At 34.8% G+C, this 27,899-nt stretch overlaps 1 protein-coding gene across 2 annotated transcripts; it reads left to right on the forward strand.

The window, feature by feature from the left end:
• The first annotated feature begins 575 nt into the window (after window positions 1-575).
• chd1l (chromodomain helicase DNA binding protein 1-like) lies at window positions 576-27,578 on the forward strand. 2 transcript variants are annotated; one of them, XM_037771053.1, is made up of 26 exons: window positions 576-614; window positions 847-983; window positions 1,525-1,637; window positions 2,639-2,745; window positions 2,842-2,953; window positions 3,039-3,070; window positions 3,893-3,974; window positions 4,068-4,230; window positions 4,468-4,623; window positions 5,344-5,436; window positions 5,521-5,617; window positions 5,713-5,786; window positions 6,023-6,133; window positions 6,646-6,760; window positions 9,450-9,603; window positions 9,735-9,933; window positions 10,206-10,351; window positions 12,303-12,466; window positions 12,551-12,753; window positions 14,140-14,238; window positions 14,366-14,436; window positions 16,046-16,160; window positions 17,900-18,008; window positions 18,100-18,348; window positions 18,458-18,539; window positions 26,375-27,578. In XM_037771053.1, the coding sequence occupies exons 1-26, from the start codon at window positions 589-591 to the stop codon at window positions 26,495-26,497; spliced, it is 3,132 nt and encodes a 1,043-aa protein (XP_037626981.1). In that variant the 5' UTR covers window positions 576-588; the 3' UTR covers window positions 26,498-27,578. The 2 variants fall into 2 exon arrangements, with proteins under 2 accessions (XP_037626981.1, XP_037626982.1); XM_037771054.1 differs by lacking the exon at window positions 576-614 and having other exon boundaries at window positions 823-983.
• The last annotated feature ends 321 nt before the right edge of the window (window positions 27,579-27,899 follow it).

Consider the following 27,899-nt stretch of genomic DNA (forward strand, 5'->3'; position numbering starts at 1 on the left):
TATTTATTTATATTTATATTTATATCCAGTTGCTACTGCCTATTATTTTTTAGTGGTGTGTGTGTGTGTGATTTTCTGCTAATCAGCACTACATGATTTATTTAAGGCACATCTGCTAATTTACTTTGCACGGCAACGGGATTCTCAAAAACAAAAGAGGAGAAATAATTATGATGATCAAAACTATATTTTACTTTAAAATAATATATTGTGAAATTTTATAATAATAATAATAATATGAATTATAAGAAAATAAATATAAATTCATAAAAATAAATAAATCAATAAGGTCTTATTTATTTATGCATTTCTTTTTTGTCCCTTTAATTATTTTCTACCCCCTCTTTTATTTTTGTTATTATATATATTTTTTTATCTTTCCTATCCAATTGTGCCTTGTATGTTAGAAGTACTGAGTTTAGATTACAATACCTTAATGTTTGTAAATTAATTTTCTTCAATAAAAAAAAGCTTCTTTACTTCAGAGTTTGAAACTTAAAACAGGCGCGCGCCTTTTCCCACAGCGTCACGTGACCCAACCCGGAAGTGCAGTCGGACTTTAACAACACTCAGTGGTCTAGTCTCTACATGTCTGTCTTCAGGAGTCTCTGCTAGTCTCTCTCTGAGCTGGAGACAGTTTAGTGTTCAGTAGTCTCTGCTAGTCTCTCTCTGAGCTGAGATAGTTTAGTGTTCAGTAGTCTCTGCTAGTCTCTCTCTGAGCTGAGATAGTTTAGTGTTCAGTAGTCTCTGCTAGTCTCTCTCTGAGCTGAGATAGTTTAGTGTTCAGTAGTCTCTGCTAGTCTCTCTCTGAGCTGAGACAGTTTAGTGTTCAGGAGTCTCTGCTAGTCTCTCTCTGAGCTGGGATAGTTTAGTGTTCAGAAACATGACAGACCTTTTATTAAAGATTAGAAACAGCATAGCAGAGAAGAAGAAGAAGAAGAAAGCAGTTACTCAGAGCGACTTAGTGAAGTTCGGTTTAACAGGTAACTTTAACTTAAAGTTATTAAAGTTATTAATGAATTAAAGTGTTCATTCCGTCAGATGACGTCAGCTAGCTACAGATGTGTTACTGTGATTAAGCTATCTCAACGGTTGACTCTGTTTTGTGCTTTCAGACTAACAGTTCAGATGGTTTACTTGACCTAACATATATAATTATGTTTATGTCACACAGTTGACATTTTACCAATATTCCCAGTAGATTTTACAAAAACAAAACATTTGTATACACCTTTGTATAAGCCTGTGGCTTCTTGACCTCTCATGACACATTTCTTTTTTTTTTTCATTGACTGCATTTTGTGAAGTTTTATATAAGTGCAAATAAATAAATAAATAAAATAAAAATAAATAAATAAATGTTTCATCTTCAAGTCTCCTCCTCACAGGGATCCAGCTGAGACCTTACCAGTATTCCCAGTAGATGTTTAATCTTATTGTCTCCTCCTCACAGGGATCCAGCTGAGACCTTACCAGTATTCCCAGTATTCCCAGTAGATGTTTCATCTTGTTGTCTCCTCACAGTGATCCAGCTCAGACCGTACCAGTTGGATGGAGTTCAGTGGTTGACTCAGTGCCTGAAGAACCAGCAGGGATGCATCTTAGGAGACGAGATGGGTTTGGGAAAAACCTGTCAGGTATGAGATCCTTCAGTCCTCTTTATAACTAATAATGACTGACTTTTTTTCAACACATGTGAATAACAATATTTTCTTTCTGATTTTGAACATTTATTAAAACAAGTTCCTTGACAATAACTTTACATACATAAATAATAAAAAAAATAAGTTCCAGTACGAAGACATAAGCAAACAAGCGAGCAAAACTTTATATATGTTGCACATTTCATTCCAGGTGGAAGCACAATGCGTGTGCAACCACAAACAAACACTTTTATTATTATTTTTTTTAATTTAGCTGTTATTTAACCATCGAAGTCTCACTGAGATTAGAAAATCTATTTTTCAAGAGACAGCAGCAATGGGCTGTTTCAAACAAGATACACACAAGCATTTAAAATACATAAAACAAGCATACAACATACACGTAAATTGTTAAAAACACTATATGGATAGTGTAAAGATAAAACATTATACATAAGTAAACACAATTAAAACAGACACATAAATAATAAAGTAGGAATCAAAATTGTAATAATTAAGATCATCAATCAACCAATAAGAATTAATAAGACAAGTGAATTAAAACCATTAAAAATAAGAATAACATTTAATCAAATCAAATAATAATTAAAGCCATTAAAAAAGTAAAAATTCAATTAAATCAAATCAAATAGTGGTTAAAACCAACCGTTGACCATTAAAAATAAAATACATGAGTTAAAACCAATAAAAGAAGTAAAAATAAAATACAAATATTTATTTATTTTATAATTTTGTATTATTTTGTATTGTTTGTGAAGCACTTTGTAAACCTGTTTTGAAAGGTTCTAAATTAAAATAAATAAATATAAATATTATTATTTGTTTATTATTATTACATCACCTTAGGCTTTAAGAAATTGTGATAATTATGATGTACATGTTTTACTATAATAATGACACGGGCACTGTTGTTAACTGCGTTGTATATTATATTATTGTAATATTATTATTGTAATCTTAATTTGTCCCCTCAGACGATCTCTCTGCTGGTCTACATGTCCGGAGCTCTCGGGAAGAAAGGTCCGTTCTTGGTGCTGAGCCCGCTGTCGGTCATGGAGAACTGGAGGAAGGAGCTGGAATGGTATATAAATTATATTTAAATGAATAGTCCACTCATAACGCCGTCCTTCACAGACTGTAAACTACAAATATAAACTAGTGTTGTTCTTGTTTGCAGCTTCGCTCCGTCTCTGACTGTTCTGTGTTACAACGGAGACAAAGAGAGACGAGCTGAGCTTCAGAGGGAGACGGACACTCAGGACTTTAACGTTCTGCTCACTACGTACGAGGTCTGTGGCTGTTTTAATAAGAACAAAATGACTGAAAGCTTCATCTGTGTTGAAACTGACATGTTCTTAAATCTTTCTTTAACAGCTGTGTCTCAAAGATACTTCGTTCTTGAGACGGTGAGTGTGTTCTTAATTACAAAGATATCAGAAACTTTGATTGGATCTTTTGGCACATATAGTTAGATCGGATTAGATTTTATTTCAAACATGTATAATAAACAAAACAAGAATACCCAGTAAACATAGCCAGCAAACCCTCAATAAACAACATAATTAAGTATTTCATGTTCGAAAAGAAGTCACATGATTTGACGTTTTGGAGTCAACCACATCTTTAAATTTTAGTAATGAAATAAAGAGTGGGTTTGTTGGTTCTCTATAAGCGGCTTTGTTTTTATATTTATTTATTTATTTATTTATTTATATGTATTTCCCACACTTCCACATATGGGACTTTAAAGGAACTTTTACTTCATATAATATTGCAATTGAGTTTGATATTTTAGCTCTGATATGATTTATATGTGGTTTTCAGCATAATTTATTGAAAAAAATAAATAAATAAAAAAAATGTTAATTTAAAGATTACTTAAAGATTACTTAAAGAAACTTGAAAACTTAAAAACTTAAAACTCAAACTTTATTTTTATTGTCATGGAATTTGACCTCTACATTTAACCCATCTTAATTCTATTATATTCTTAGTTACATGTGTTATTAGGGATATCACCAGTGAAGAACATGTTAATTGAACCAAGCAATGCATTGACATATAAATTATTTAATATACACACACAGCAGCCGTCTAATATGTTATCTGTGCACTAGACATTTGGTGTGTGTCTTAGGAAATACTGCAGTAGGATTTATACATTTGCATAATAAACATTAATAGTGGTTTAATTCCCTGTTTCCCTGTGAACTCCCTGTGCTCCTCAGGTGGAAGTGGAAGGTGCTGGTGGTGGACGAAGCTCACAGACTGAAGAACCAGAATTCACTCTTGCACAAGGCCTTGACACAGGTCGGTACTGAGCTGCACCTGGTTCAGGCTGTCAAGTATCTGGTTCCTCATCTTCACCACCATCAGCTCTAACTTGGTTCATCTCTTGTGTAGTTCTCAGTTGGTTTCAGAGTCCTGCTGACGGGGACCCCCATCCAGAACAACCTGGAGGAGCTCTACTCCCTGCTGAGCTTCATTCAGCCCAGCGTCTTCACCGACGACGAGACGGACAACTTCACCAACTCTTACTCCAACGTTCAAAACCAGCCTGCTCTCGGTATGAAGCACATCAGTACTGTCTGTGTTACTAAAATCACAAATCCAAACATCCCTCCCATTAAAGGCAATATTTTGAAAGATGATGTTGGAAAATACATCAGTTGGGATATATTTGATATACTGTACTTGTACAAAAGGTCTGTTAGCAAAAAAGTACACAAAGAAGAACCCTGGTAGTTGCTCATTGAATAAACACTGACTTACCCTCTTACTGTGTCTCTCATTCTGCCTCCAGCTGCTGAGCTGCAGAGCATCCTGGAGCCCTTCCTGCTCCGTAGAGTCAAGTCAGAAGTGGCAGTCGATCTGCCGAAGAAGTCGGAGCTGTTGGTGTACCACGGCATGTCGGCCCTGCAGAAGAAATACTACAAAGCCATTCTGATGAAGGATCTGGGTGAGACTTCTGCACTGAGATGTTTAGTCCGACTGATAGGCCGGCACTGGTATCGATATTTGAGAGCTTAAAAAAATATGAATCCCTTACATTTGTAGAAGTGTAACAATGATACATACAGAGGCATTTTACAGTTGAAAAATCCACTTGTCACTCTAGTGGAAAAACCATGCAATGGTGCCCCTTTTTCTTAATTACCTCAAACCCGGTTTGGCGTGTCTGTACTGCAATTTGTTCTTATCAGCCGACATACAAGTACTAATATATCTGCAATAAGCTAATAATGGCCGATGTGTAGATTTATCAGTCTAACTCTACTATGGTGTGCCATCGTAAGACAGACACAAAAATACCACAAAGAGACGCAAAACGACCAGAACGAGACACAAAAAGACCAAAAAGGATGGCAAAACCACTAGAAAGACAGGCTAAACAAGACGCAAAGCGACCGCGAAGAGACTTAAAACAACCACAAAGAAACACAAAACACCCACAAAATGTCCAAAAAAGGATGCAAAACAACCACGAAGAGATGCAAAATGACTGTGGAGAGACAAAACATGATCACAAAGAGAGATAAAATGACTTAAGGGACACAAAATTACTAAAAAAGGAGGCAAAACAGGCTTAACGACCTCGGAGAAACACAAAAATTGGGTGCATAAATCATCACAGACTCAATCAATCATGGACTCACGTCTGATGAATCTGTGTTTTCAGAGGCTTTTGGAAACGAACAGGGAAACAAGAACCGGCTGCTGAACATCCTGATGAACCTGAGGAAGTGTGTAGACCACCCGTACCTGTTTGATGGTGAGATGTTCTCACTGATGAATGAATGTTGAACCAGACTGATCTCATACGACATACTTTCAACAAAATTGTTTCTTTGGGTAGGGGTGGAACCAGAGCCGTTTGAGATGGGGGAACATCTGGTTGAAGCCAGTGGGAAACTCTGCCTCCTGGACAGCATGCTGACTTACCTTCACAAGGGGTTAGTAGATCTTAACTGGTATTAAGCTCCACCTGGTGGCAGTTTAGGCTCAGTACACCACATAAACTTACTTTATTTCATGTCTGTGGGTGAAGGGGCCATCGGATCCTGCTGTTCTCTCAGATGACAAGGATGTTGGACATACTTCAGGATTACATGGAGCACAGAGGTAACAATTCAGGCCCTAAATCCACTTTGACTGTCTAGATGTTTTAGTGACTTTACCACTCTTTTAGGTATTTATTTTATTTTTAATTTAATTTAATTTAATTTAATTTAATTTTATTTTATTTCTTATTTTATATTTTATGTTTCTTTAATTTTCTCGATAACGATAAAAAAGTTAACAGTATATTTTTTTATTTCTCTCCATAAATAAGTGCTAAAAGGATCTTTTCTGTTCAGGTTACAGCTACGAACGTCTGGACGGGTCCGTCCGAGGGGAAGAAAGAAATCTAGCAGTGAAGAACTTCAGCAGCAAAGATATCTTTGTGTTTCTGCTCAGCACTAAAGCAGGTGACTGGAACACCCTAAAAACTATGAACAGGAAGGTTAATAGTGTTCTTGTAATGTGTAGGATTAAACTGAACGTTATTAGATATCAGTAATGTTCATTTTGTGCTTTTTAATGCATCAGTTATGCAGAATATTGGAAAACAGATTTTTTTTTTTTTAAGGGTTAAAGGTGCTGCAAGTGAAATTGCTTGTTGTAAACAACGCTGTGGCAGGTTTGTAGATAACGGAGTCATTAAGTGTGATAAGTCAACAGTGAGTGAGCTGCATCTCTTCAATCTGCAGCCGGTGTTCATAGAACTGTAGCTGAGATCTCAGAGATAAGAGCTGCGGCAGGATGACACGCTGCTGTTTTATATGCGCTGTGAGAAAGTGAGGAGACAAACATAATTTCCTGTCACAGCTCGTTACGTTTTGTGTGTCTTAATTCTTGAAGCTGTATGAGTAAATAAGTGTGTAAATAACACTGTACGTGTGCACTGTTTTTTAGACGTTGTGTGCTTTGTTGTTTGCAGGGGGAGTCGGCCTGAACCTCACAGCTGCTGACACCGTCATCTTTATGGACAGCGACTTCAACCCTCAAAACGACCTGCAGGCTGCTGCACGCTGCCATCGGATCGGTCAGAACAGGTGACAATTATGAAAATGACTCCAAGCAGGACACATTGCAGTATTCCTCCTTGATAAGCTGTAATAAGAACTATTTGTTAAAGTCCCCATGAAGCGGAAGTTGGAGCGTCTCTGACTGCTGTACTGTGACGTGTCTCACTGTGAAACATAATATTTGAGCGGTGTACAGCTACAAGAGGGATTTAAATAATCCTTTGCATTTGATTGGGCAGCTAAAAAGTGTGCGGGCTCAGAGTTTAGCTCGATACGGAGCTACAGCGCATTAATTAGCGTAGGTTCACGTCAGAATTTAAAGATATTTATTTGTTTCTCAGGACTATCTGTCAGCTGTCAGTCATTTCTGAACAGCAGTTTTTTTGCCCTCCCATTCAAATATCACACAGCATCAAGTCATCCTCAGCTCAGAATAAAGCCTCTGCTTGTCTTTTTGTTTGCAAAGTAAATGTTTATAACACTGTGACTGAGACAGCTGTCAGTCTGTTGGAGCAGTTCCACTAACGAGTTCATTGCACAAAATCTTTAATCTCAGTTTAAATAGTAAAAAACGGTATGAAGCTCAGACACGTAGGATCAAAGAATAATGATCTCTATCACTCACAATGTGATTGGCACTGATGGGACATAATAATAATAATAATATTGGAGATTATATGTTATTATTTCTGAGTGAGCAGGACGGTGGTGCAGCTGCAGAAAAAAAGTTCTTTGCAAAAATGAAATAAAACTTCTTTTAAGTTTAGTTGACAAGAAAAATATAAAATTACAAGCAAAAAATGGATGCAAAAATGCAATGAAATGCAATCTAAAATAAATTCATACATATTATATATATATATATATATATATATATATATATATATATATATATAAGTGATCGAGTGGCCGCCTCTCTCTGTCATATTGTGGTAGGTCAGGTCGCTTGTTTTGGGCTTTTTTGGGGGGAGAGTTGCTTCTTGAGTCGGTTGAAAATCAATAAAACTTCCCATGAATGAATCAGACCTCAGCCACATAGTTTTGGAAATGAAAACAGCGTTTTTACCCACAAAACACATCTCTTCCTGTCTCTCTCCATGTTGCTCTGTTAGCTACTTCGATCAAAGAACGTATATTGATTCGATCCACGATCTATTGGCAAGCTAGACGCCCAAAGTCTCATGTGATTGGATGAATCTTTGTAAACGCCCCGAGTGCAGGATGAGTCATGAAACATTTGAAACCGTTCACAGGAAGAGAAAAAACGGATTTAGATCAGATTTTGATGTAAAAATACTCTGATACTGTTTTTATTTACATATATTTGGGACATACAGTAACAAGAGGCAAATGAACAACTAACTGAAAAGGCATATGTCACGATTTTATGCATAAATGTGATATTACTCATCAGGGAGAAACTACTACTCAGCCTGTTGTGTAATAACCCTGATGATGTAATTAGGGCCTGTTGTGTAATAACCCTGACGATGTCATTAAGGTTAAATGTTCTCCAGTGATGTGGCATCGCCCTCCTACTGTATAACATTGGCAGACTCACGATGGACAGATTAAAAAAGAAAAAATACCAAAATCGAGGCAGCAGAACCAGAAATATCGACCTTTTTTATTCGACACGTTAGTCCTCCTCGTTAAAACCTACATTACCCACAATGCAACTCGACCACTGACAGTTCAGTAGTAGATTCAGGAGTGTTTTGTTAGTAGCAGCTAATGTAGCCTCGAGCAGAGATGAGTGGCGGGCTACAGAAGTCTGGTAAACCCACTTCTTTCTGATTCTACACCCCACCGACGCTGAGTCAAGTGACATCACTGATGTGACATTTATCAGACTCACAAAAGTCTCTTCACAACTTGTTTCACACATGCAGTAGTGCTTGCCAACACCCGTAAACAAGCTTTGATGTGGAGAATCACTGGAGTTTCCCTTAAAGACAGAAAACCTGCGTTATGAAGTCGGGGGCACGCAGGCTGAAAGATAAGAGCATTCAACAGGCAGAGAAGCTCTAATGAAAGATGAGCTGCATTGTTGTTATTTTCACATGTTTTTGTGTCTAAAGCCCGGTTCACAGGGGACTAGTACTACCAGGCTCTGGTATGGAGGACGGAACCTGCTAAAAAAAATAAATGAATAAATAAATAAACGACTTGATAAATACATAAATGTCATTAATTGTAGCAAAAATAATATTAAAAATAAATGTAACATTAATTAATTGACAAAATGTGACATAAATTGATATTTCTTTTTTTATTTATTTCTCTTTGTACGAATTCCCTTATGTATTTACTCATCCGTTTAATTTTCCCTTTTATTTATTTATGTATTTATTCTTATGAATGTTTAAATTTATTTATTTATTTTAGCATTTATTTTTTATTTATTTATTTATTTTTGCACTTTATTATTATTATTGTGTGATGAGACAGAAATGCATAAAGAAATTTATAAAGAAAATAATTTAGAAATAAATAAGTTTGGGAAAAATAAAAATGGGGTGAAATACAAAGGGAAAATTGTGCATAGATAAATGTATTAATAATACATACATTTAAAAATATTACAAAATAAATGAAAAACCATAAAAACATGGAAAAAATAGGGTCCAGGTTGAAAAATACAAATTGCCTTTTAATGGTAGTGCAATACTAAGTTGCTGGAGAACCCCTTTAATCTGTGATTGACTCATTACAGGCCGGTGAAAGTGATCCGTCTTCTGGCGAGAGACACTGTGGAGGAAATAATGTACTCTCGTGCTGTATCCAAGCTGCAGCTCACCAACACGGTTATCGAAGAAGGACGCTTCTCTTTGCTGGACCAAGCTCAGTCAGCTGCTGCAGACCTGCAGGTCTGAAATCTTACACAACAGTAACACCAAACCTTCACCTATATTCATGGAATCGTGTCCTCTTTTATGCAAAAGCCCCCCAGTTGTCTTTGTTTGTAGTCATGTTTCCTCCCTCGTCCTGTTTCCTGCAGCTCAGTGAGATCTTGAAGTTCGGGGTAGATAAGCTTTTGTCGTCGGAGGAGAGCTCGGTACAGGATGTGAAACTGGAGAAGATCCTCGGTCCGTCGCGTGACGGTCAGTGGGTGGATGAAGACTTGACCTCGCTCAGAGAGGAAGAAGAGGAGGAGGAGGATGAAGAGGAAGAGAATGGCTCTGAATCTGACAGGCAGAGTACGTTTTATCTTTTAAATCACTCGTGTGCAGAACATTCAGAGTATTTAACCTGGTTTGAGGTCAACACACGTGACTTTAGGTTATAAAACCTCTGTTGTTGTTGAACAGGTTGTTCTGGCATTCAAACATCTCACTTTTACTTTTGGTTCTCAGCCTTCAAACACAACCACACATGAAACATGCACCACAGATTTCCTCTGTTCGGGTTCACATTCACTTCTCCATGTGATGAATAATAACACTCTCCATCATGCTGTCTCGTCCTTCAGACCACATGTACTACTTCGAGGGGAAGGACTACAGTAAGGACCCGAGCTCTGAGGACCAGAAGAGCTTTGACCGTCTCTTGGAGGACCAGCTGGCTGAGATCCAGAGAGCTGTAGGAGACGGACGAGCTCTGAGACACAAAGCTGGAGTAAGATCCTGTCTCCTTCACTCACAACAACTGATGGGAACAGGTTTTTTTTAGACACCTAAAAAAATCTATATCAGTCTCCTCACGTCTCCTTTGTCTTGGCCAAAAAGTTGCACTCGAACACACCGCAAAGACTACAGCCGACGGCCAGTTAGCACGTACGTTCTGCGTGAGAGGAAATAGCTCTCCACACCAGCAGGCGACGGTAGTCTGTATTCATAAATCAAAAAGGGAAACCAGAAGAGCGAGGACGGAGGATATACAAGCTGTTGTTATGATACGTACATGAAACAAAACAGCGTCTGCCGACCATTTTCACACCACTCTCACTCACCACTTAGCTTCATTCCAGATGTTCAGTCTTCTATGTGTGTCCTCTTGACTTTACTCGTCGGCTCGCTTTCCTCTCTTCCGTTTCTCTTCTCGTGTACTGATTTGTCTAAGCTGAACAGCCAATCAGAGTGATTTTTCTCACCGACGAGCTCAAGATGCTGAATCGGCCGAAGAATCTCCGTCATGGGTAGGGATGCACCGATACCAGTATCGGGTATCGGGTATCGGGTCCGATACTGTGCTCATGTACTTGTACTCGCAAAGTGGCACCGATACCACTTTACGGCAGCTTGACGTTGACCTCTCGTCACCATCTTTTGGGTCCTATCGCACACGCTCCACCTCCCTGACGGTGCGGGCGAGACGGGCCGGTGGTGCGCCCAACCCTGCTGGGCCGTGATCCAACCTCAGCCGGCGCGCGCCGGCCCTCACTTCCATTGCGCCACAGGGTTTGGACTCCTTGGTCCTTGTTTCAAGACGGGTCGGGTGGGTTGCAGACATCGCCTCAGCCCCCTGGCGCCTTTTACGTGGGCCGAGGGTTTTTCTCAATGGAGTCTGGTGGCTTTGAAGAGAGCATAGATAACGGCTTCAGTTCCCCGTCAGAAAGGGCTGTCTGACGGCCATCTACTGTAGGTAATACACCGAATATTGATAAGGACGTCATACAACCCCACTTCAAAACATCACAACTATCCCCTTAAAGGACTTCATCTCTCTATCAGCCGTCATACTTTGTTGAACTTAACCAACAGTTGCCTCACCGGGAGGGAATGAGCTAAATAGAATATTGTGTGGAGGATTATCTCTCAGTTTCCGTCACCAAACCAGACTCTAGTTGTGGCACCAGCTCTTGGAAACAGCCTTTATTTAGGGCATGCTGGTTGATGTAAAACCACGGAAAAGGTCACTTTCCTGCCAGCCGTTTGGTTCTCACACGTTGGTGCACTGTTTCGTTCTAATGTGTTCATATTTCACTGAGTTGTTACGGTTAGTTATTGGTCGTATTATGAACATATATTGTGCCCACATTTAATATTAGGTTGCAAACAAAGAACTTCAGCGATGGACATTTTACTAAAATGTGTTTCAATCAAGTTAAAATCATTATACAATGAACAATAAAACATAAAATGGACTTCAATTTCACCTAAATCAGATAACAAATGAAGTCTTTTCTCTTCAGGGAGATGATTAAACCTGCCTGTTTCTGTAGCTAACGGTAATGTACCTGAACTTAACCTTTTGGTTAAATTCTGCTGGTTCTATACTTCGTCGGTATGCTCAGTTGAAGTTTCACTGAGTTTTTGTCAGATGACTGTTGGTCTCAGTTGAGTCATTCATGGTTTCCCAGTCGCGCTGAGGAGCGCAGAGTTTAATGTATTTTACAGGATCTGGATCTGCAAACGGTTTATTTTTGTCGACATTTTAAAGAATGAAATATCACAATTTTAAGTTTTTTTCTTGTCTGAAGTGTTTGACACGCTTGATTCATTTAAGGACCGTTGGAGATTTGAAAATCTGAAAATAGTTTCTGTCTGAAAACAAGCCTTTCAGATCTGCAGGCAGGTTATGGTGTTCAGAGGGTTGACTGTGTCTAACAGTGTGATTTTGTTCCCAGGTTTCACTGTCGGTGGCTCTTGGGATACCAACGAGGAAGAGGAAACCTTCTACTGAGGCCGAGCTGGAGCTGAGGCGCCAGAGACGGGAGGAGGCTTCAGCCAAGAGAGCCAAACTGCAGGAGGACGTGAAGAAGAAGCAACAAGAGCAGAAATACAAGAAAAAGTAAATCAATTCATGTACTTTCTTCTCATTGAGTTCACTCACAGAGCTCTGACACTTAACACAAACCGTTTTCTCATCGTGCAGGATGGCGTGGTGGGAGTCGAGCGGCTACAGATCACGGTGTCTGCCGTCTGCGGACAGTGAAGAAGAAGAAGAAGAAGAAGAAGAGGAGGATGACGGCAGCCTGTGCTCCACAGACTCTGACAGCACGGCCATCAACTATGTTCTGGGTGATGTTACTCATCCTCACGCCGCTCGGGGAGACGCCATCATCGTCCACTGTGTTGGTATGAAACCTCTGTTACGCTTAGTATGATGAAGAGAAATCCAGCAACACTTCTGCTACACTATTTTTATTTTTATTTATTTATTTTCACATATATATGTATTATGTGTTATAAATCTTTAATTAAAGTCAGATGTTTTTTTTAATAATGTAGATGTTGATTGATGGAAGTCAGTTGTTCTATATGGAGGAAGGAGCCTGCCAAAATCAAAAATAAATGAATAAATAAATAAATGACTCGATAAATAAATAAATAAATATCATTAAATGTAGTAAGAATAATATTAAAAATAAATGTAGCCATTAATTTATTAATAAAATGTGACATAAATTGATATTTCTGTCTGGAAAAGAAATAAATAAATTTGGGGAAATAAATAATTGGTGGAATGCAAAGGGAAAATCATGCAGAAATAAATAAATAAATACAAACATATAAAAATAAATATATACATACATTTAAAAATAAATAAAAGAAAATAAGTGCAAAAAAATAAATAAATGAATGTTTATTAATTAATTTTATCAATGAGAATAAATATATAAATAATTAAAAAGAAAATTAAACAGAAGAGTAAATAAATAAGGGAATTAAAGATAAGTAAATAAAGAAGCAAATATATCAAATTTATGTCACATTTTATCAATTAATTAATGGCTACATTTATTTTTAATATTATTTATTTATTTATTTATTTATTCATTCATTCATTCATTCATTCATTCATTCATTCATTTATTCATTTATTTTTGGCAGGTTCTGTCCTCCATAGTTCCAAAGAGTTGGTCCTCTGTATTTCAATGAATATTGATTAAGAGAAGTCCGACCATACGGAAGATAAAAGTCCTCGAGAGTGTCTTGTGGAATAAGAGTGAATGTTTTGAGGAAGACTTAAAAAAGTCATGAGTTAGGTGTACATGTTTATACATGGATACACAAGTCTGGTATGTGTTCACATTAAACATTGGTAGTTTATTTTCTGAAGCTGATGAGTTGCATCTTTTAGCAAAACTGATCACTCTCAAAAAAGTCTTTTGGATTAGATAAATGTTATTGAGATAAGTGGGACATGTGGTGTCTCAAGTAGTATTATAATATGAGGATGAATTAATCTGTAATAAAAAGTAAAAAATACAGGAATGATTAATCAATGAACAAGATACCAACTGACTTCATGACATGGTATTTCCATATTGATTTAATGTAAGGAACCTGAGTTATTTCAATGTTGTCTGTGAATATTTTAGTTTTTTCTTTTGTATATTTTTGTTACAAAATATCATAAAATTAGATATTTTTTTTTATATATGTTAAAATGATCATTTGAAGCAACAAGACGTGTTGTTATCAGTATGTGTTTCTGATGAAGTGATGATGTGTGTGCAGATGACTCGGGTCGGTGGGGCCGGGGCGGCCTGTTTACGGCTCTGGAGGTTCGATCAGATGAACCGCGGAAGAAGTATGAGTTGGCTGGCAAGATGAACGGTGAGATTAACCATGATTACTAAGAACACGAAGACTCATGCCATTAAACATCCTTATCGGCAACGTCTGGTTGACATTAATGAAAATGAATTACACATTTAAAGTGTGAACAAATTGTTTATTTCAGATTTGGACGTTGGAAATGTGCTGCTCTTCCCCATTGACGACAAACAGTCCAGACTAGACGGCCAGGATCAGGTAGGATCTGTTTAACCCTTTAGAAACAATGCTTGGATGTCCTCAGAGGACGTCTGTCAAAAAAACTGCCATAAAATTACATATTATTATTATTTTCCACTTCCAGTCCTGATCATAACTACCAAATATTCATTCATCCACAGAATTTTAACCCTTTAAATGTTTGCTTACATGATGCCACTGTTTTTTTTTTATGAAGGAAAACACAAACATTGAATTATTTTCTGTATAATAAATGCATTTTTATTTTTTGTGCAGTGTCGGATTAAAATAAATAAATAAATAAACTCCCACTTCTTACCTTAGACAAAAATGTCCCCTCCTAAAACTTCTATTAAAATATAATATATTAATATTATTTTCCACTTTCACTGAGTTAAATCTTTTAACCAACATCAGTCCTGATCATAACTACCAAATATTAGGGCTGTCAAAGTAAACGTGATAATAACGCGTTAACGCAAATTTGTTTTAACGTCACTAATTTCTTTAACGCATTAATGCAACTTGTGATTTATTAGGCTGTAGCGGCTCAGTTTTAAAGCAAGAGTGAAGATACTGGTATCATATGAAACTATAAAACCTGATGAATCCATCGGTACCAACCATGTCATACTAGCTTGTCATGAAGAAGGTTAAATAACACTCCAAACTTACACTGAATGTTGGAGAGGAAAAACTGGCATGTCCATTTTCAAAGGGGTCCCTTGACCTCTGACCTCCAGATCAGTGAATGTAAATGGGTTCTATGGGTACCCACGAGTCTCCCCTTTACAGACATGCCCACTTTATGATAATCACATGCAGTTTGGGGCAAGTCATAGTCAAGTCAGCACACTGACACACTGACAGCTGTTGCTGCCTGTTGGGCTGCAGTTTGCCATGTTATGATTGGAGCTGATTTTTCGGATATTTTTCTGACTTTGTTTCTGACATTTTATTTTTCTACTTTTTTTGGACATTTGTTGGACATTTTTCTGACTTTTTTTCGGACAGTTGTCTGTGTTTAGTGGATATTTGTCGTACTTTTTTCAGACATATTTCAGACATTTTTTCAGACTTTTTAAAAACTTTTTATGTTGATATTTTTCAGACATTTGTCCGACTTTTTTTCCAGACTTTTTTTGGACATTTTTTCAGACATGCTAAATCTTTATGCTAAATGCAGTACCTGTGAGGGTTTCTGGATCAATATCTGTCATTGTTTTGTGTTGTTAATTGATTTACAATAATAAATATATACATACATTTGCATAAAGCAGCATATTTGCCCACTCCCATGTTGATAAGAATTCTTATTAAATACTTGACAAATCGCCCTTAAAGGTACATTTAGAACAGATACAAAAATGTGTGATTAATTTGCAATTAATCGCAGTGATCAGAGATAAATAAAAACCCACACTGCTGCACAAAAAAAACCTCTAATCTCTTCTGCCTGGAAATGCACGCTTGTTCCCTGAAATTTGCTTCTTTGCAGTCGTAGTGAAAGACAGCGAGACACTCTGGGTTTTGGGTTTTAGGTGTGGCGACAGAATTGTGAAGATGTGGCAACAGATTAACAATTAATATGCCTGAAGCTGTTTCGATCTCCTTCCTGTCACCTCAGCTGGCCCTGATCGTGGCACAGCAACGAGACAAAGCCAACAACCTGTCTGGGATCATGCTGACGGCTTTGGACGCGGGTCTGAAGAAGATTTACGCCGCAGCCAGAAGAAACAAGGGTACGGTCGATCACTCAGTGTGACACAAAGTGTACCATCTTTTTCATGTAGTGTCTTAGTAGTGAAGTCATGCGTGTTAATACGAGCAGCTCACCTGCCAATAACAGATAATTACTGAGAGGACTGACGGAAAGGAGGGGCACCATGAAAGCAGCGTCTCATCGTCAGACTTGACTGACGAGATATGCAGGACATGCTGAGTGTGTTATCATGGTGGCGTCACTGTGTGTGTCTTCTCAAACAATGACTGGAGGAGAACAGTGCATGAGAGGAATGTGATTTCCCTCTGGTTATTCTGCACAAACACCTGGAGCTCAAATACTTCTGTCTTTAGTCAAAGTTAAAAAACACGAAAATGAGAAATATGCCATTATTATATGTCTAGGACTTTTATTATGAAAGGTAAGAACAGGTGTGCATCTGGTCTGCGCTGCCTTTGTCAAAGTTGAAAGGAGTAATAAAGTTTGCCGTCTCGGTTCAGACTATAGAGCCTCCGTGTTGTTGTCTCATAAATATAGACGCAACTCAACCCGTTCAGCACAACGTGATTGGTCGATACCTTTCTTTATTCACGGTGGGAAAGCTCGTTCCGAAAAAAAGGGGTGAGAAAAAAAATGTACTCACATATGTATCGCAATTTCTTTTTTATGATTTTGAAATTGATGTTTTAAGGCCAGAATCGATATATTTGCTTCATGTGAGTCTATGTGGAAATAGAAGGAAATTATCGCTTTTATTGTGGTAGTCTGAGTAATGTGACGTCATATCTGTTCCGTATCCGTCAACCAAAACAAACCTCAGAGAGTCTAAAACGTTGGAGGGTCGTCGTGGATACGACCTGCACCCTCACATGTTAAATCCAGCGTGGTAAACACTACACATCCAGTAAAGGATGGAAACACTTTGGGTTTCACACATTGACAGGAAAAGCAGAGCTAGACAGAGCAGAGCTAAAGCTGCATGCTAACTCTATCACGGAGAAGAAGCGTTATCGTATCGCGTAACGTGACGGTCGAGTCGGCCGTCGCTCTCGTCTCCGTGGTCAAATGGGCCGACGCTACGACTGTAGAGCACCCAGATACTGACATTTGTGTTCTCTGCATTGAAACGGCCCCGATGGAGCTGACCATGGATGATAAAGAGAACGGAGCTGACGGGAGAGCTAGAGACCACCTTGGAGAAGTTAGAGGAAGTAGACACGTGGGACTACGTCCGGTTTTCAAAATAAGGTGTTAACAAAGGGAACTGTATATACAAAATACATCTATGGAAATCAGATTGATGGATTATATTCAGCAGAAGTATAAAACATTACATGTCCCTTATAAATTGAAAAGAAAATAGCACTAATCTGTGTGGGAGATGTCTTTATTCTTTGATTTCTTGGTTGCTGGATAATAAATAATTCCTGACAATGATCCTGATATATTTGACTTCAGGACATCTCTGAATACATACATGCTGAAAATCAAACATTTTTACTGGATTAATTCAGATATTTTCCAAAGTAGAAGTCCCTAGAAGTGTATGATTCAACTTTTTCCCTTCATGGTCTAGTGTTAAAAAATGTTAACAAAATCACAATACTTATCGAATCCGCACCGAAGTATCGTGATGGTATTGAATCAGGAGATTAGGTGTACCGTGACATCCCTAGTAAACATATGAAATGCAGGAGGTTGCAGTTAACAGTCAATGCTAGCCTTCACTGAATTATCTTTGTGTTTTTTCCCCCAAAGCATCGGTGCATCTTCCTCGCATCGGCCACTCCACCAGAGGCTTCAACTGGTACGGCACAGAGAGGCTCATCAGGAAGCACCTGGCCTCCAGAGGCATCCCCACATTCATGTATCTTTCAACAGATCAAATCTATAAAGTGATATTTCTTAGAAATCTGACTGACAGGTTTGAGTCATTTTTCTCTTAACCTGACTCACAGATACTATCACAGCAGAGCAGCAAAGAGCATACCTCAGACATCCACCTCTGCAGCGTCAACATCCTCCCCCGAACCACAAGCAGAAACCCCTGGCCCCTTGGCTCCTCTCCGGACCCCCCCCAGCCCATCGTCTCCTCTCGGGAGCCCCCCCGGCCCCGCAGAGCTCCCCGATTTCATGAGTGGAGTCCGGGTGTTCTTCTACAACCTGCCTGCATCAGAGAGGAAGACGCTGGCCCGCTACCTCGTCACATATCCTTTCACACTGGACCTCTTCATCACAGTATTCATGTTATGAAGTTTATAAAGATATGATTACACTATGATGTCAAAATGTCACCACTCCTTAGCTGCAGTGCACGTATGATGGAGACGAAGAGGAGATCATGAGTCCGGAGGTCACCCACATCGTTGCAGAGGTGGAGAACAGCATCCACTCACAGGTTAGTAGCTAGTTATCTGACCTCTGATTTACACCAGTCTTTTTGTAGAAGGAAATTAAAGAGATAGTTCAGGTGTTTCTCAGTGGGGTTGTATGAGGTACTTCTCCATATAGTCAGTGTGTTACCACAGTAGATGGAGCAACGTACTGCTGTGGACGGAGGCAGCAACTAAACACATTTTAGACACCTAAAATAATCAATATCAGTTTAAGTGTACGCTATATTTAGAATATGTTCACCTCTTTACCTCGCTGTCAGACAGCCTTTTCTGGCGGGGAACTGAAGCCGTTATCTACGCTCTCTTCAAAGCTGTCAAACTTAAATCAAACAGCCACTGATGCACCATGGGTAATGTGGTTTACGCAGGCAAAAGAGTCCATTGTTCATGCAGAATGTGTGTGTTTCTGATGATTTGTTTATCACAAAAAGGCAAGCAGTCAAATGAAGCACAAAGAAAACATGGATGTCTGGTAAAAAACCATAAGCCCACCGAGGTGCATGCTGGTCCTACCTGCCTATATAACTGCAGGTGCCCACAGTGTTTCCCAATTCATAAACAAAAGAAAACAAAATACTAATTTACGCAACAAATAAATATAATAAACAAGAAAATAATTAAACTAAATAACCAGCAAATGAAAACACAAGTCTAAATAAAGTAAACATCTAGAATAATAAATCAAACAATACTACTTATTATTAGTAAAACAACTAAATGTTAACAAATATATACAACATATAAAAGCCACCAGACTCCATTCACAAAAACAGTATTTTTACCTCTCAGAACACAGCTACTGCTACCGCCATCGGCTAGCTTGTTTCTGTTATTGTGTGACTTTGGTGGGGTTTTTTTAGATTATTTTTTCGTCTTTTTGCCTTATTTGTTAGACTTTATTTGATAGACAAAAGTCTAAACAATGTCTGAAAAAGGTAAAAAAAAAGAAAAAAGTCTGAAAAATGTCTGAAAAAGGTAAAAAATAAATAAAAAAAAGACTCGAAAAAATGTCTGAAAAAAAAGTTTGAAAAATGTTGGAAAACAAAAATCAAAAAAATGCCTGAAAAAAGTTTGAAAAAAAAAGTTTGAAAAATGTTGGAAAACAAAAGTCCAACAGAAAGGTAAAAAAAAAAGAGTGAAAAATGTCTGAAAAAAAAGTTTGAAAAAAAAGTTTGAAAAATGTTGGAAAACAAAAGTCTAAACAATGTCTGAAAAAGTTTGAAAAAAAAAGTTTAAAAAATGTTGGAAAACAAAAGTCCAACAGAAAGGTAAAAAAAAAAAGAGTGAAAAATGTCTGAAAAAAAAGTTTGAAAAATGTTGGAAAACAAAAGTAAACAATTTCTGAAAAAGGTAAAAAAATAAATTAAAAATGTCTGAAAAAAAAAGTTTGAAAAAAAAAGTTTGAAAATGTTGGAAAACAAAAGTCTAAACAATGTCTGAAAAAGGTAAAAAATAAATAAAAAAAAGACTCGAAAAAATGTCTGAAAAAAAAGTTTGAAAAATGTTGGAAAACAAAAGTCTAAAAAATGCCTGAAAAATGTTTGAAAAAAAAGTTTGAAAAATGTTGGAAAACAAAAGTCCAACAGAAAGGTAAAAAAAAAAGAGTGAAAAATGTCTGAAAAAAAAGTTTGAAAAAAAAGTTTGAAAAATGTTGGAAAACAAAAGTCTAAACAATGTCTGAAAAAGTTTGAAAAAAAAAGTTTAAAAAATGTTGGAAAACAAAAGTCCAACAGAAAGGTAAAAAAAAAAAGAGTGAAAAATGTCTGAAAAAAAAGTTTGAAAAATGTTGGAAAACAAAAGTAAACAATTTCTGAAAAAGGTAAAAAAAATAAATTAAAAATGTCTGAAAAAAAAAGTTTGAAAAAAAAAGTTTGAAAATGTTGGAAAACAAAAGTCTAAACAATGTCTGAAAAAGGTAAAAAATAAATAAAAAAAAGACTCGAAAAAATGTCTGAAAAAAAAGTTTGAAAAATGTTGGAAAACAAAAGTCTAAAAAATGCCTGAAAAATGTTTGAAAAAAAAGTTTGAAAAATGTTGGAAAACAAAAGTCCAACAGAAAGGTAAAAAAAAAAGTCTGAAAAATGTCTGAAAAAAAAGTTTGAAAAAAAAGTTTGAAAAATGTTGGAAAACAAAAATCTAAAAAATGCCTGAAAAAAGTTTGAAAAAAAAAGTTTGAAAAATGTTGGAAAACAAAAGTCCAACAGAAAGGTAAAAAAAAAAGAGTGAAAAATGTCTGAAAAAAAAGTTTGAAAAATGTTGGAAAACAAAAGTCTAAACAATGTCTGAAAAAGGTAAAAAAAAAAAAAAAAAAAGTCTGAAAAATGTTGGAAAACAAAAGTCTAAACAATGTCTGAAAAAGGTAAAAAAAAAAAAAAAAAGTCTGAAAAATGTTTGAAAAAAAAGTTTGAAAAATGTTGGAAAACAAAAGTCTAAACAATTTCTGAAAAAGGTAAAAAAATAAATAAAAAAAGACTGGAAAAATGTCTGAAAGAAAAGTTTGAAAAAAAAAGTTTGAAAATGTTGGAAAACAAAAGTCTAAACAATGTCTGAAAAATGTTTGAAAAAAAAGTCTGAAAAATGTCTGAAAAAAAAAGTTTGAAAAAAAAAGTTTGAAAATGTTGGAAAACAAAAGTCTAAACAATGTCTGAAAAATGTTTGAAAAAAAAGTTTGAAAAATGTTGGAAAACAAAAGTCCAACAGAAAGGTAAAAAAAAATGTCTGAAAAATGTCTGAAAAAAAAGTTTGAAAGAAAAAGTTTGAAAAATGTTGGAAAACAAAAGTCTAAACAATGTCTGAAAAAGGTAAAAAAAAAAAGTTTGAAAAATGTTGGAAAACAAAAGTCCAACAGAAAGGTAAAAAAAAAGAGTGAAAAATGTCTGAAAAAAAAGTTTGAAAAATGTTGGAAAACAAAAGTCTAAACAATGTCTGAAAAAGGTAAAAAATAAATAAAAAAAAGACTCGAAAAAATGTCTGAAAAAAAAGTTTGAAAAATGTTGGAAAACAAAAGTCTAAAAAATGCCTGAAAAATGTTTGAAAAAAAAGTTTGAAAAATGTTGGAAAACAAAAGTCCAACAGGAAGGTAAAAAAAAAAGTCTGAAAAATGTCTGAAAAAAAAGTTTGAAAAATGTTGGAAAACAAAAGTCTAAAAAATGCCTGAAAAATGTTTGAAAAAAAAAGTTTGAAAAATGTTGGAAAACAAAAGTCTAAAAAATGCCTGAAAAATGTTTGAAAAAAAAAGTTTGAAAAATGTTGGAAAACAAAAGTCTAAACAATGTCTGAAAAAGGTATAAAAAAAAATTCAAAAAGTCTGAAAAATGTCTGAAAAAAAAGTTTGAAAAAAAAAGTTTGAAAATGTTGGAAAACAAAAGTTTAAACAATGTCTGAAAAAGGTAAAAAATAAATAAAAAAAAGACTCGAAAAAATGTCTGAAAAAAAAGTTTGAAAAATGTTGGAAAACAAAAATCTAAAAAATGCCTGAAAAAAGTTTGAAAAAAAAAGTTTGAAAAATGTTGGAAAACAAAAGTCCAACAGAAAGGTAAAAAAAAAAGTCTGAAAAATGTCTGAAAAAAAAGTTTGAAAAAAAAAGTTTGAAAAATGTTGGAAAACAAAAGTCTAAACAATTTCTGAAAAAGGTAAAAAAAAAAAAAAAATGTTTGAAAAAAAAGTTTGAAAAATGTTGGAAAACAAAAGTCTAAACAATTTCTGAAAAAGGTAAAAAAAAAAATTAAAAAGTCTGAAAAATGTCTGAAAAAAAAGTTTGAAAAAAAAAGTTTGAAAATGTTGGAAAACAAAAGTCCAAACAATGTCTGAAAAAGGTAAAAAAAAAAAAAAAAAAGACTGGAAAAATGTCTGAAAAAAAAAGTTTGAAAATGTTGGAAAACAAAAGTCTAAACAATGTCTGAAAAAGGTTAAAAAAAAAAAAAAGTCTGAAAATTGTCTGAAAAAAAAGTTTGAAAAATGTTGGAAAACAAAAGTCTAAACAATGTCTGAAAAAGGTGTAAAAAAAAAATTAAAAAAGTCTGAAAAATGTCTGAAAAAAAAAGTTTGAAAAAAAAAGTTTGAAAAAAAAAGTTTGAAAATGTTGGAAAACAAAAGTCTAAACAATGTCTGAAAAAGGTAAAAAATAAATAAAAAAAAGACTCGAAAAAATGTCTGAAAAAAAAGTTTGAAAAATGTTGGAAAACAAAAATCTAAAAAATGCCTGAAAAAAGTTTGAAAAAAAAAGTTTGAAAAATGTTGGAAAACAAAAGTCCAACAGAAAGGTAAAAAAAAAAGTCTGAAAAATGTCTGAAAAAAAAGTTTGAAAAAAAAAGTTTGAAAAATGTTGGAAAACAAAAGTCTAAACAATTTCTGAAAAAGGTAAAAAAAAAAAAAAAATGTTTGAAAAAAAAGTTTGAAAAATGTTGGAAAACAAAAGTCTAAACAATGTCTGAAAAAGGTAAAAAAAAAAAAAAAAAAGACTGGAAAAATGTCTGAAAAAAAAAGTTTGAAAATGTTGGAAAACAAAAGTCTAAACAATGTCTGAAAAAGGTAAAAAAAAAATAAAAAAAAGACTCGAAAAAATGTCTGAAAAAAAAGTTTGAAAAATGTTGGAAAACAAAAATCTAAAAAATGCCTGAAAAAAGTTTGAAAAAAAAAGTTTGAAAAATGTTGGAAAACAAAAGTCCAACAGAAAGGTAAAAAAAAAAGTCTGAAAAATGTCTGAAAAAAAAGTTTGAAAAAAAAGTTTGAAAAATGTTGGAAAACAAAAGTCTAAACAATTTCTGAAAAAGGTAAAAAAAAAAAAAAATGTTTGAAAAAAAAGTTTGAAAAATGTTGGAAAACAAAAGTCTAAACAATTTCTGAAAAAGGTAAAAAAAAAAATTAAAAAGTCTGAAAAATGTCTGAAAAAAATGTTTGAAAAAAAAAGTTTGAAAATGTTGGAAAACAAAAGTCCAAACAATGTCTGAAAAAGGTAAAAAAAAAAAAAAAAAAAGACTGGAAAAATGTCTGAAAAAAAAAGTTTGAAAATGTTGGAAAACAAAAGTCTAAACAATGTCTGAAAAAGATTAAAAAAAAAAAAAAAGTCTGAAAATTGTCTGAAAAAAAAGTTTGAAAAATGTTGGAAAACAAAAGTCTAAACAATGTCTGAAAAAGGTAAAAAATAAATAAAAAAAAGACTCGAAAAAATGTCTGAAAAAAAAGTTTGAAAAATGTTGGAAAACAAAAATCTAAAAAATGCCTGAAAAAAGTTTGAAAAAAAAAGTTTGAAAAATGTTGGAAAACAAAAGTCCAACAGAAAGGTAAAAAAAAAAGTCTGAAAAATGTCTGAAAAAAAAGTTTGAAAAAAAAAGTTTGAAAAATGTTGGAAAACAAAAGTCTAAACAATTTCTGAAAAAGGTAAAAAAAAAAAAAAAAATGTTTGAAAAAAAAGTTTGAAAAATGTTGGAAAACAAAAGTCTAAACAATTTCTGAAAAAGGTAAAAAAAAAAATTAAAAAGTCTGAAAAATGTCTGAAAAAAAAGTTTGAAAAAAAAAGTTTGAAAATGTTGGAAAACAAAAGTCTAAACAATGTCTGAAAAAGGTAAAAAAAAAAAAAAAAAAGACTGGAAAAATGTCTGAAAAAAAAAGTTTGAAAATGTTGGAAAACAAAAGTCTAAACAATGTCTGAAAAAGGTAAAAAAAAAAAAAAAAAAGACTGGAAAAATGTCTGGAAAAAAAAGTTTGAAAATGTTGGAAAACAAAAGTCTAAACAATGTCTGAAAAAGGTAAAAAAAAAAATTAAAGTCTGAAAAATGTCTGAAAAAAAAGGTTTGAAAAAAAAGTTTGAAAATGTTGGAAAACAAAAGTCTAAACAATGTCTGAAAAAGGTAAAAAAAAATTAAAAAAAAATCGAAAAAATGTCTGAAAAAAAAAGTTTGAAAAAAAAAGTTTGAAAATGTTGGAAAACAAAAGTCTAAACAATGTCTGAAAAAGGTAAAAAATAAATAAAAAAAAGACTCGAAAAAATGTCTGAAAAAAAAGTTGGAAAAATGTTGGAAAACAAAAGTCTAAAAAATGCCTGAAAAATGTTTGAAAAAAAAGTTTGAAAAATGTTGGAAAACAAAAGTCCAACAGAAAGGTAAAAAAAAAGTCTGAAAAATGTCTGAAAAAAAAGTTTGAAAAAAAAAGTTTGAAAAATGTTGGAAAACAAAAGTCTAAACAATTTGATAGTCTTGAGAGGGACGACATGGGTCGGATTCAAACCCGATCCTCTGCGGTAAGAACTCAGCCTTGGTACATGGGGCGCCTGCTCTACCTGAGGCCTGTACTACGAAGTGAGTTCAACATACCCAGGGTATCTTCTCGTTATCTGGTTTAACTAACCCTAACAACCGAGACTACGCTAAGTGGTCCAACGACGCTGGTTATCAACTCGGTAAATCGACCCAGAGTTTCTCAGTCTGATTATGAGAGTGTTCACATGAACGGGGCGGTGTTTGCAGCATCTGATCAATTACAGACATGGACAAGTCTACAGACTACAGACAGACAGGCAGAGCGGCACATTTTACAAAGGAAGAGTAAACTATATTAGTCAAATATGAAGAAGTTAAACACTTAATCCAGACTAAAAGTAACACAGTTGAAGCTGCCAAATGCAGGAAGGACAGCTGGTAAAAGAAAAAACTCCCGATGTGTGTGTGCGTAAATTAACAGACTTATTAATTTAACGGAACTCAAAAGTCAGATAGAGGCGTCTAGATATAAATACCTTTAAGAAATATAACGGATTGGATGGGATACACCTCATTATGCCCATTATTAAATAAGAGGCGTGTGTGATTATTTCAACCTTCTTTCAGCTGTGTCCCGTCTCCGGCGTTGTGAAACAGACTCAAGAGGAAGTTAAAAAATAAGTATGAAAATATAATTCAAAGCGGTAAACACCCACAGCATAAATCCAGTTGTCCTTCCTGCATCTGTCAATTTAATCTGTGTTGTTTTTAGTCTGGATTATGACTGTAGCTTCTTCATATTGTGTAACATTATCATTAGATCCGCACACTCAGTTCTGATTGGTCAGTAGGCGATGCTTTTATACGAGTTGATCTCTCATCTGGAACATAACCTGCATAACCAGCAGGTTAGGTGTTCAGCATCAGTTACCATGGTGATCTGCCCCGGTAAGAAGTGATCCACCTTGTAGGGTTAACCCTGAAGTTACCTCGCTAACGCCAAATCCTGCTGCGTAGTACAGGCCTCAGGTGAGCTACCGGGGTGCAGCGTGACTTTGGTGTTTTAAAGGTTTAGTTTGGATTCACTAATGTCACACAATAACACAAACAAACTAAACCGATGGAGGCAGCGGTAGACCAGCGACTCTCCTGTGTTCTGAGAGGTAAAAATCACTGTGTTTGTGAATGGAGTCTGGTGGTTTAAATAGAGCAAAGATAACGGCTACAGTTCCCCGTCAGAAAGGTCTGTCTGACAGCGAGGTAAAGAGACGAAAATATTCTAAATATAGCGTACACTTGAACTGATATATATATATATATAAATATATATATTTTTAGGTGTGTAAAATGTGTTTTGCTGCTGCCCCTGTCCACACTTCAAAAAACCTGAACTATCCTTTTAAGACTTAAAGATTTACACGCTGCCAAAAACTTTCAAGACCTTTATCCAAAATCAGTATTTATTTATTTATTTATTTATTTTATTTTTTTAATTTAATTTAATTTTTTTTAATTATATTTATTATTTATTTATTTTTATTTATTTTTTTAAAAATGTATTTATTTATTTTATTTTATTTTATTTTATTTTATTTTATTGTTATTTTCTTTAATCTAAAAGTCTGCTCTGTGTGAACCAGGAGCTCCAGGATCTGGTGCGTCAGTACTCCCAGGCGGTCCCGGTGCAGAAGGACTGGCTCGAGTCCTGCTTCTCCAAACAAAGAAGAGTCAACACGGCTCCGTTCCTACATCCGCTCAGATAACACTGTTTGAGATATTTAAATATATATATATCTCTCTTTTTAAACTCTCCTTTTGTGTCCAGCTTCAATGAACTTTAGTCGGCTTGCTTGAAAAGTATATTACATGACAAATCATATCAAAATATGATGCAATCATTGATATACAAGTGAAATGAGGAGTCAATAAACAAACACTTCTCTCTGCTGCTGTGTGGGAGGATGATACACAGATAGATAGATAACAACATGAGAATAAAAACACAGCAGCGAAGCCACCAGAACTGCTACGGAGAGCTGTCGCTATAATAGAGTATGTGATAATGGAGGTAATGCAAATGTAAGGTAAACAAAGAGAAATTAAAGAGTAAAAACAGTGCAAGAATAAAATATAACTAGGGATAATATAAAATACAAATTTAAGATAACTATAATTAAAGTCCCGCAAAAGTTATTACAAGTAAAAACAGTACAAAGTGATGATACTTTCGTAACATCAACAACAAGGATACATACATTTAATATAACATTACAATCACCAAAGATGATATATAATAATAATAATATATATGTATATATATATATAATAATTATAATATATATATAATTATTATATATAATATTTATATATATAATTATTATATATATATAATTAATTATAAATTAACTCCATATTTATTTTTAGGATTGACTGGTTCATTAAAGAATGCTTCGTCAGTCTAACCTTATTAAATCATCTCTGATTTGATGGTAATAATTTGTATTTAATTTGTACTCACTGTAGGGATGTCGATCAATTAAAATATTTAATCATGATTAATCTCACATTTTCAGGTAGGTTCTGTTTAACCCTTTAAAACTGCCATAAAATTATATATTAATATTATTTTCCACTTTCACTGAGTTAAATTTTTTAACCGACATCAGTCCTGATCATAATTACCAAATATTCATTCATTTTCAGAATTGTAACCCTTTTAAATGTTTGTTTACGTGATGCCACTGTTGTTTTTTTATGAAGAAAAACACACACATTGAATTATTTTCTGTATAATAAATGCTCAGCAAACAGTCTGGGATGATCAGTCGATGATCGGCGACAACATTGATTTTGATGCATTTTTATTATTGTGCAGCGTCAGATTAAAAACAAACAACTCCCACTTGTTACCTTAAAGAACCAAAAATCCCCTTCTTAAAACTGTTATAAAAATGCTATTTATTAAAGCATCAGTAGGCAGATTGGAGCAAATATGATTTAAAAAAAAAAAGGTATTTTTATAAAACGGTCACTATATTGTGACAGTAGTACATGAAACAGGTAACCTGAAAAAAATCATGTTCCCCTGTGTCCTCTGGTGTCTGCAAGATTTCACAGACCGGAGGAAAACAAGCAATAAGAGCTGATCTGAGGTCTGCTGTCCAG

Source organism: Sebastes umbrosus, chromosome 5, assembly GCF_015220745.1.
Source record: "Sebastes umbrosus isolate fSebUmb1 chromosome 5, fSebUmb1.pri, whole genome shotgun sequence".
NCBI lineage: Eukaryota > Metazoa > Chordata > Actinopteri > Perciformes > Sebastidae > Sebastes > Sebastes umbrosus.

Excerpts from the sequence above, each read along its gene's own strand:
- chd1l (XM_037771053.1), top strand. The coding sequence starts at position 589 with ATGTCTGTCTTCAGGAGTCTCTGCTA. Across the intron at positions 3,071-3,892 it reads GATACTTCGTTCTTGAGACG|GTGGAAGTGGAAGGTGCTGG; the intron begins GTGAGTGTGTTC and ends TGTGCTCCTCAG. Across the intron at positions 18,540-26,374 it reads AGAACAGCATCCACTCACAG|GAGCTCCAGGATCTGGTGCG; the intron begins GTTAGTAGCTAG and ends TGTGTGAACCAG.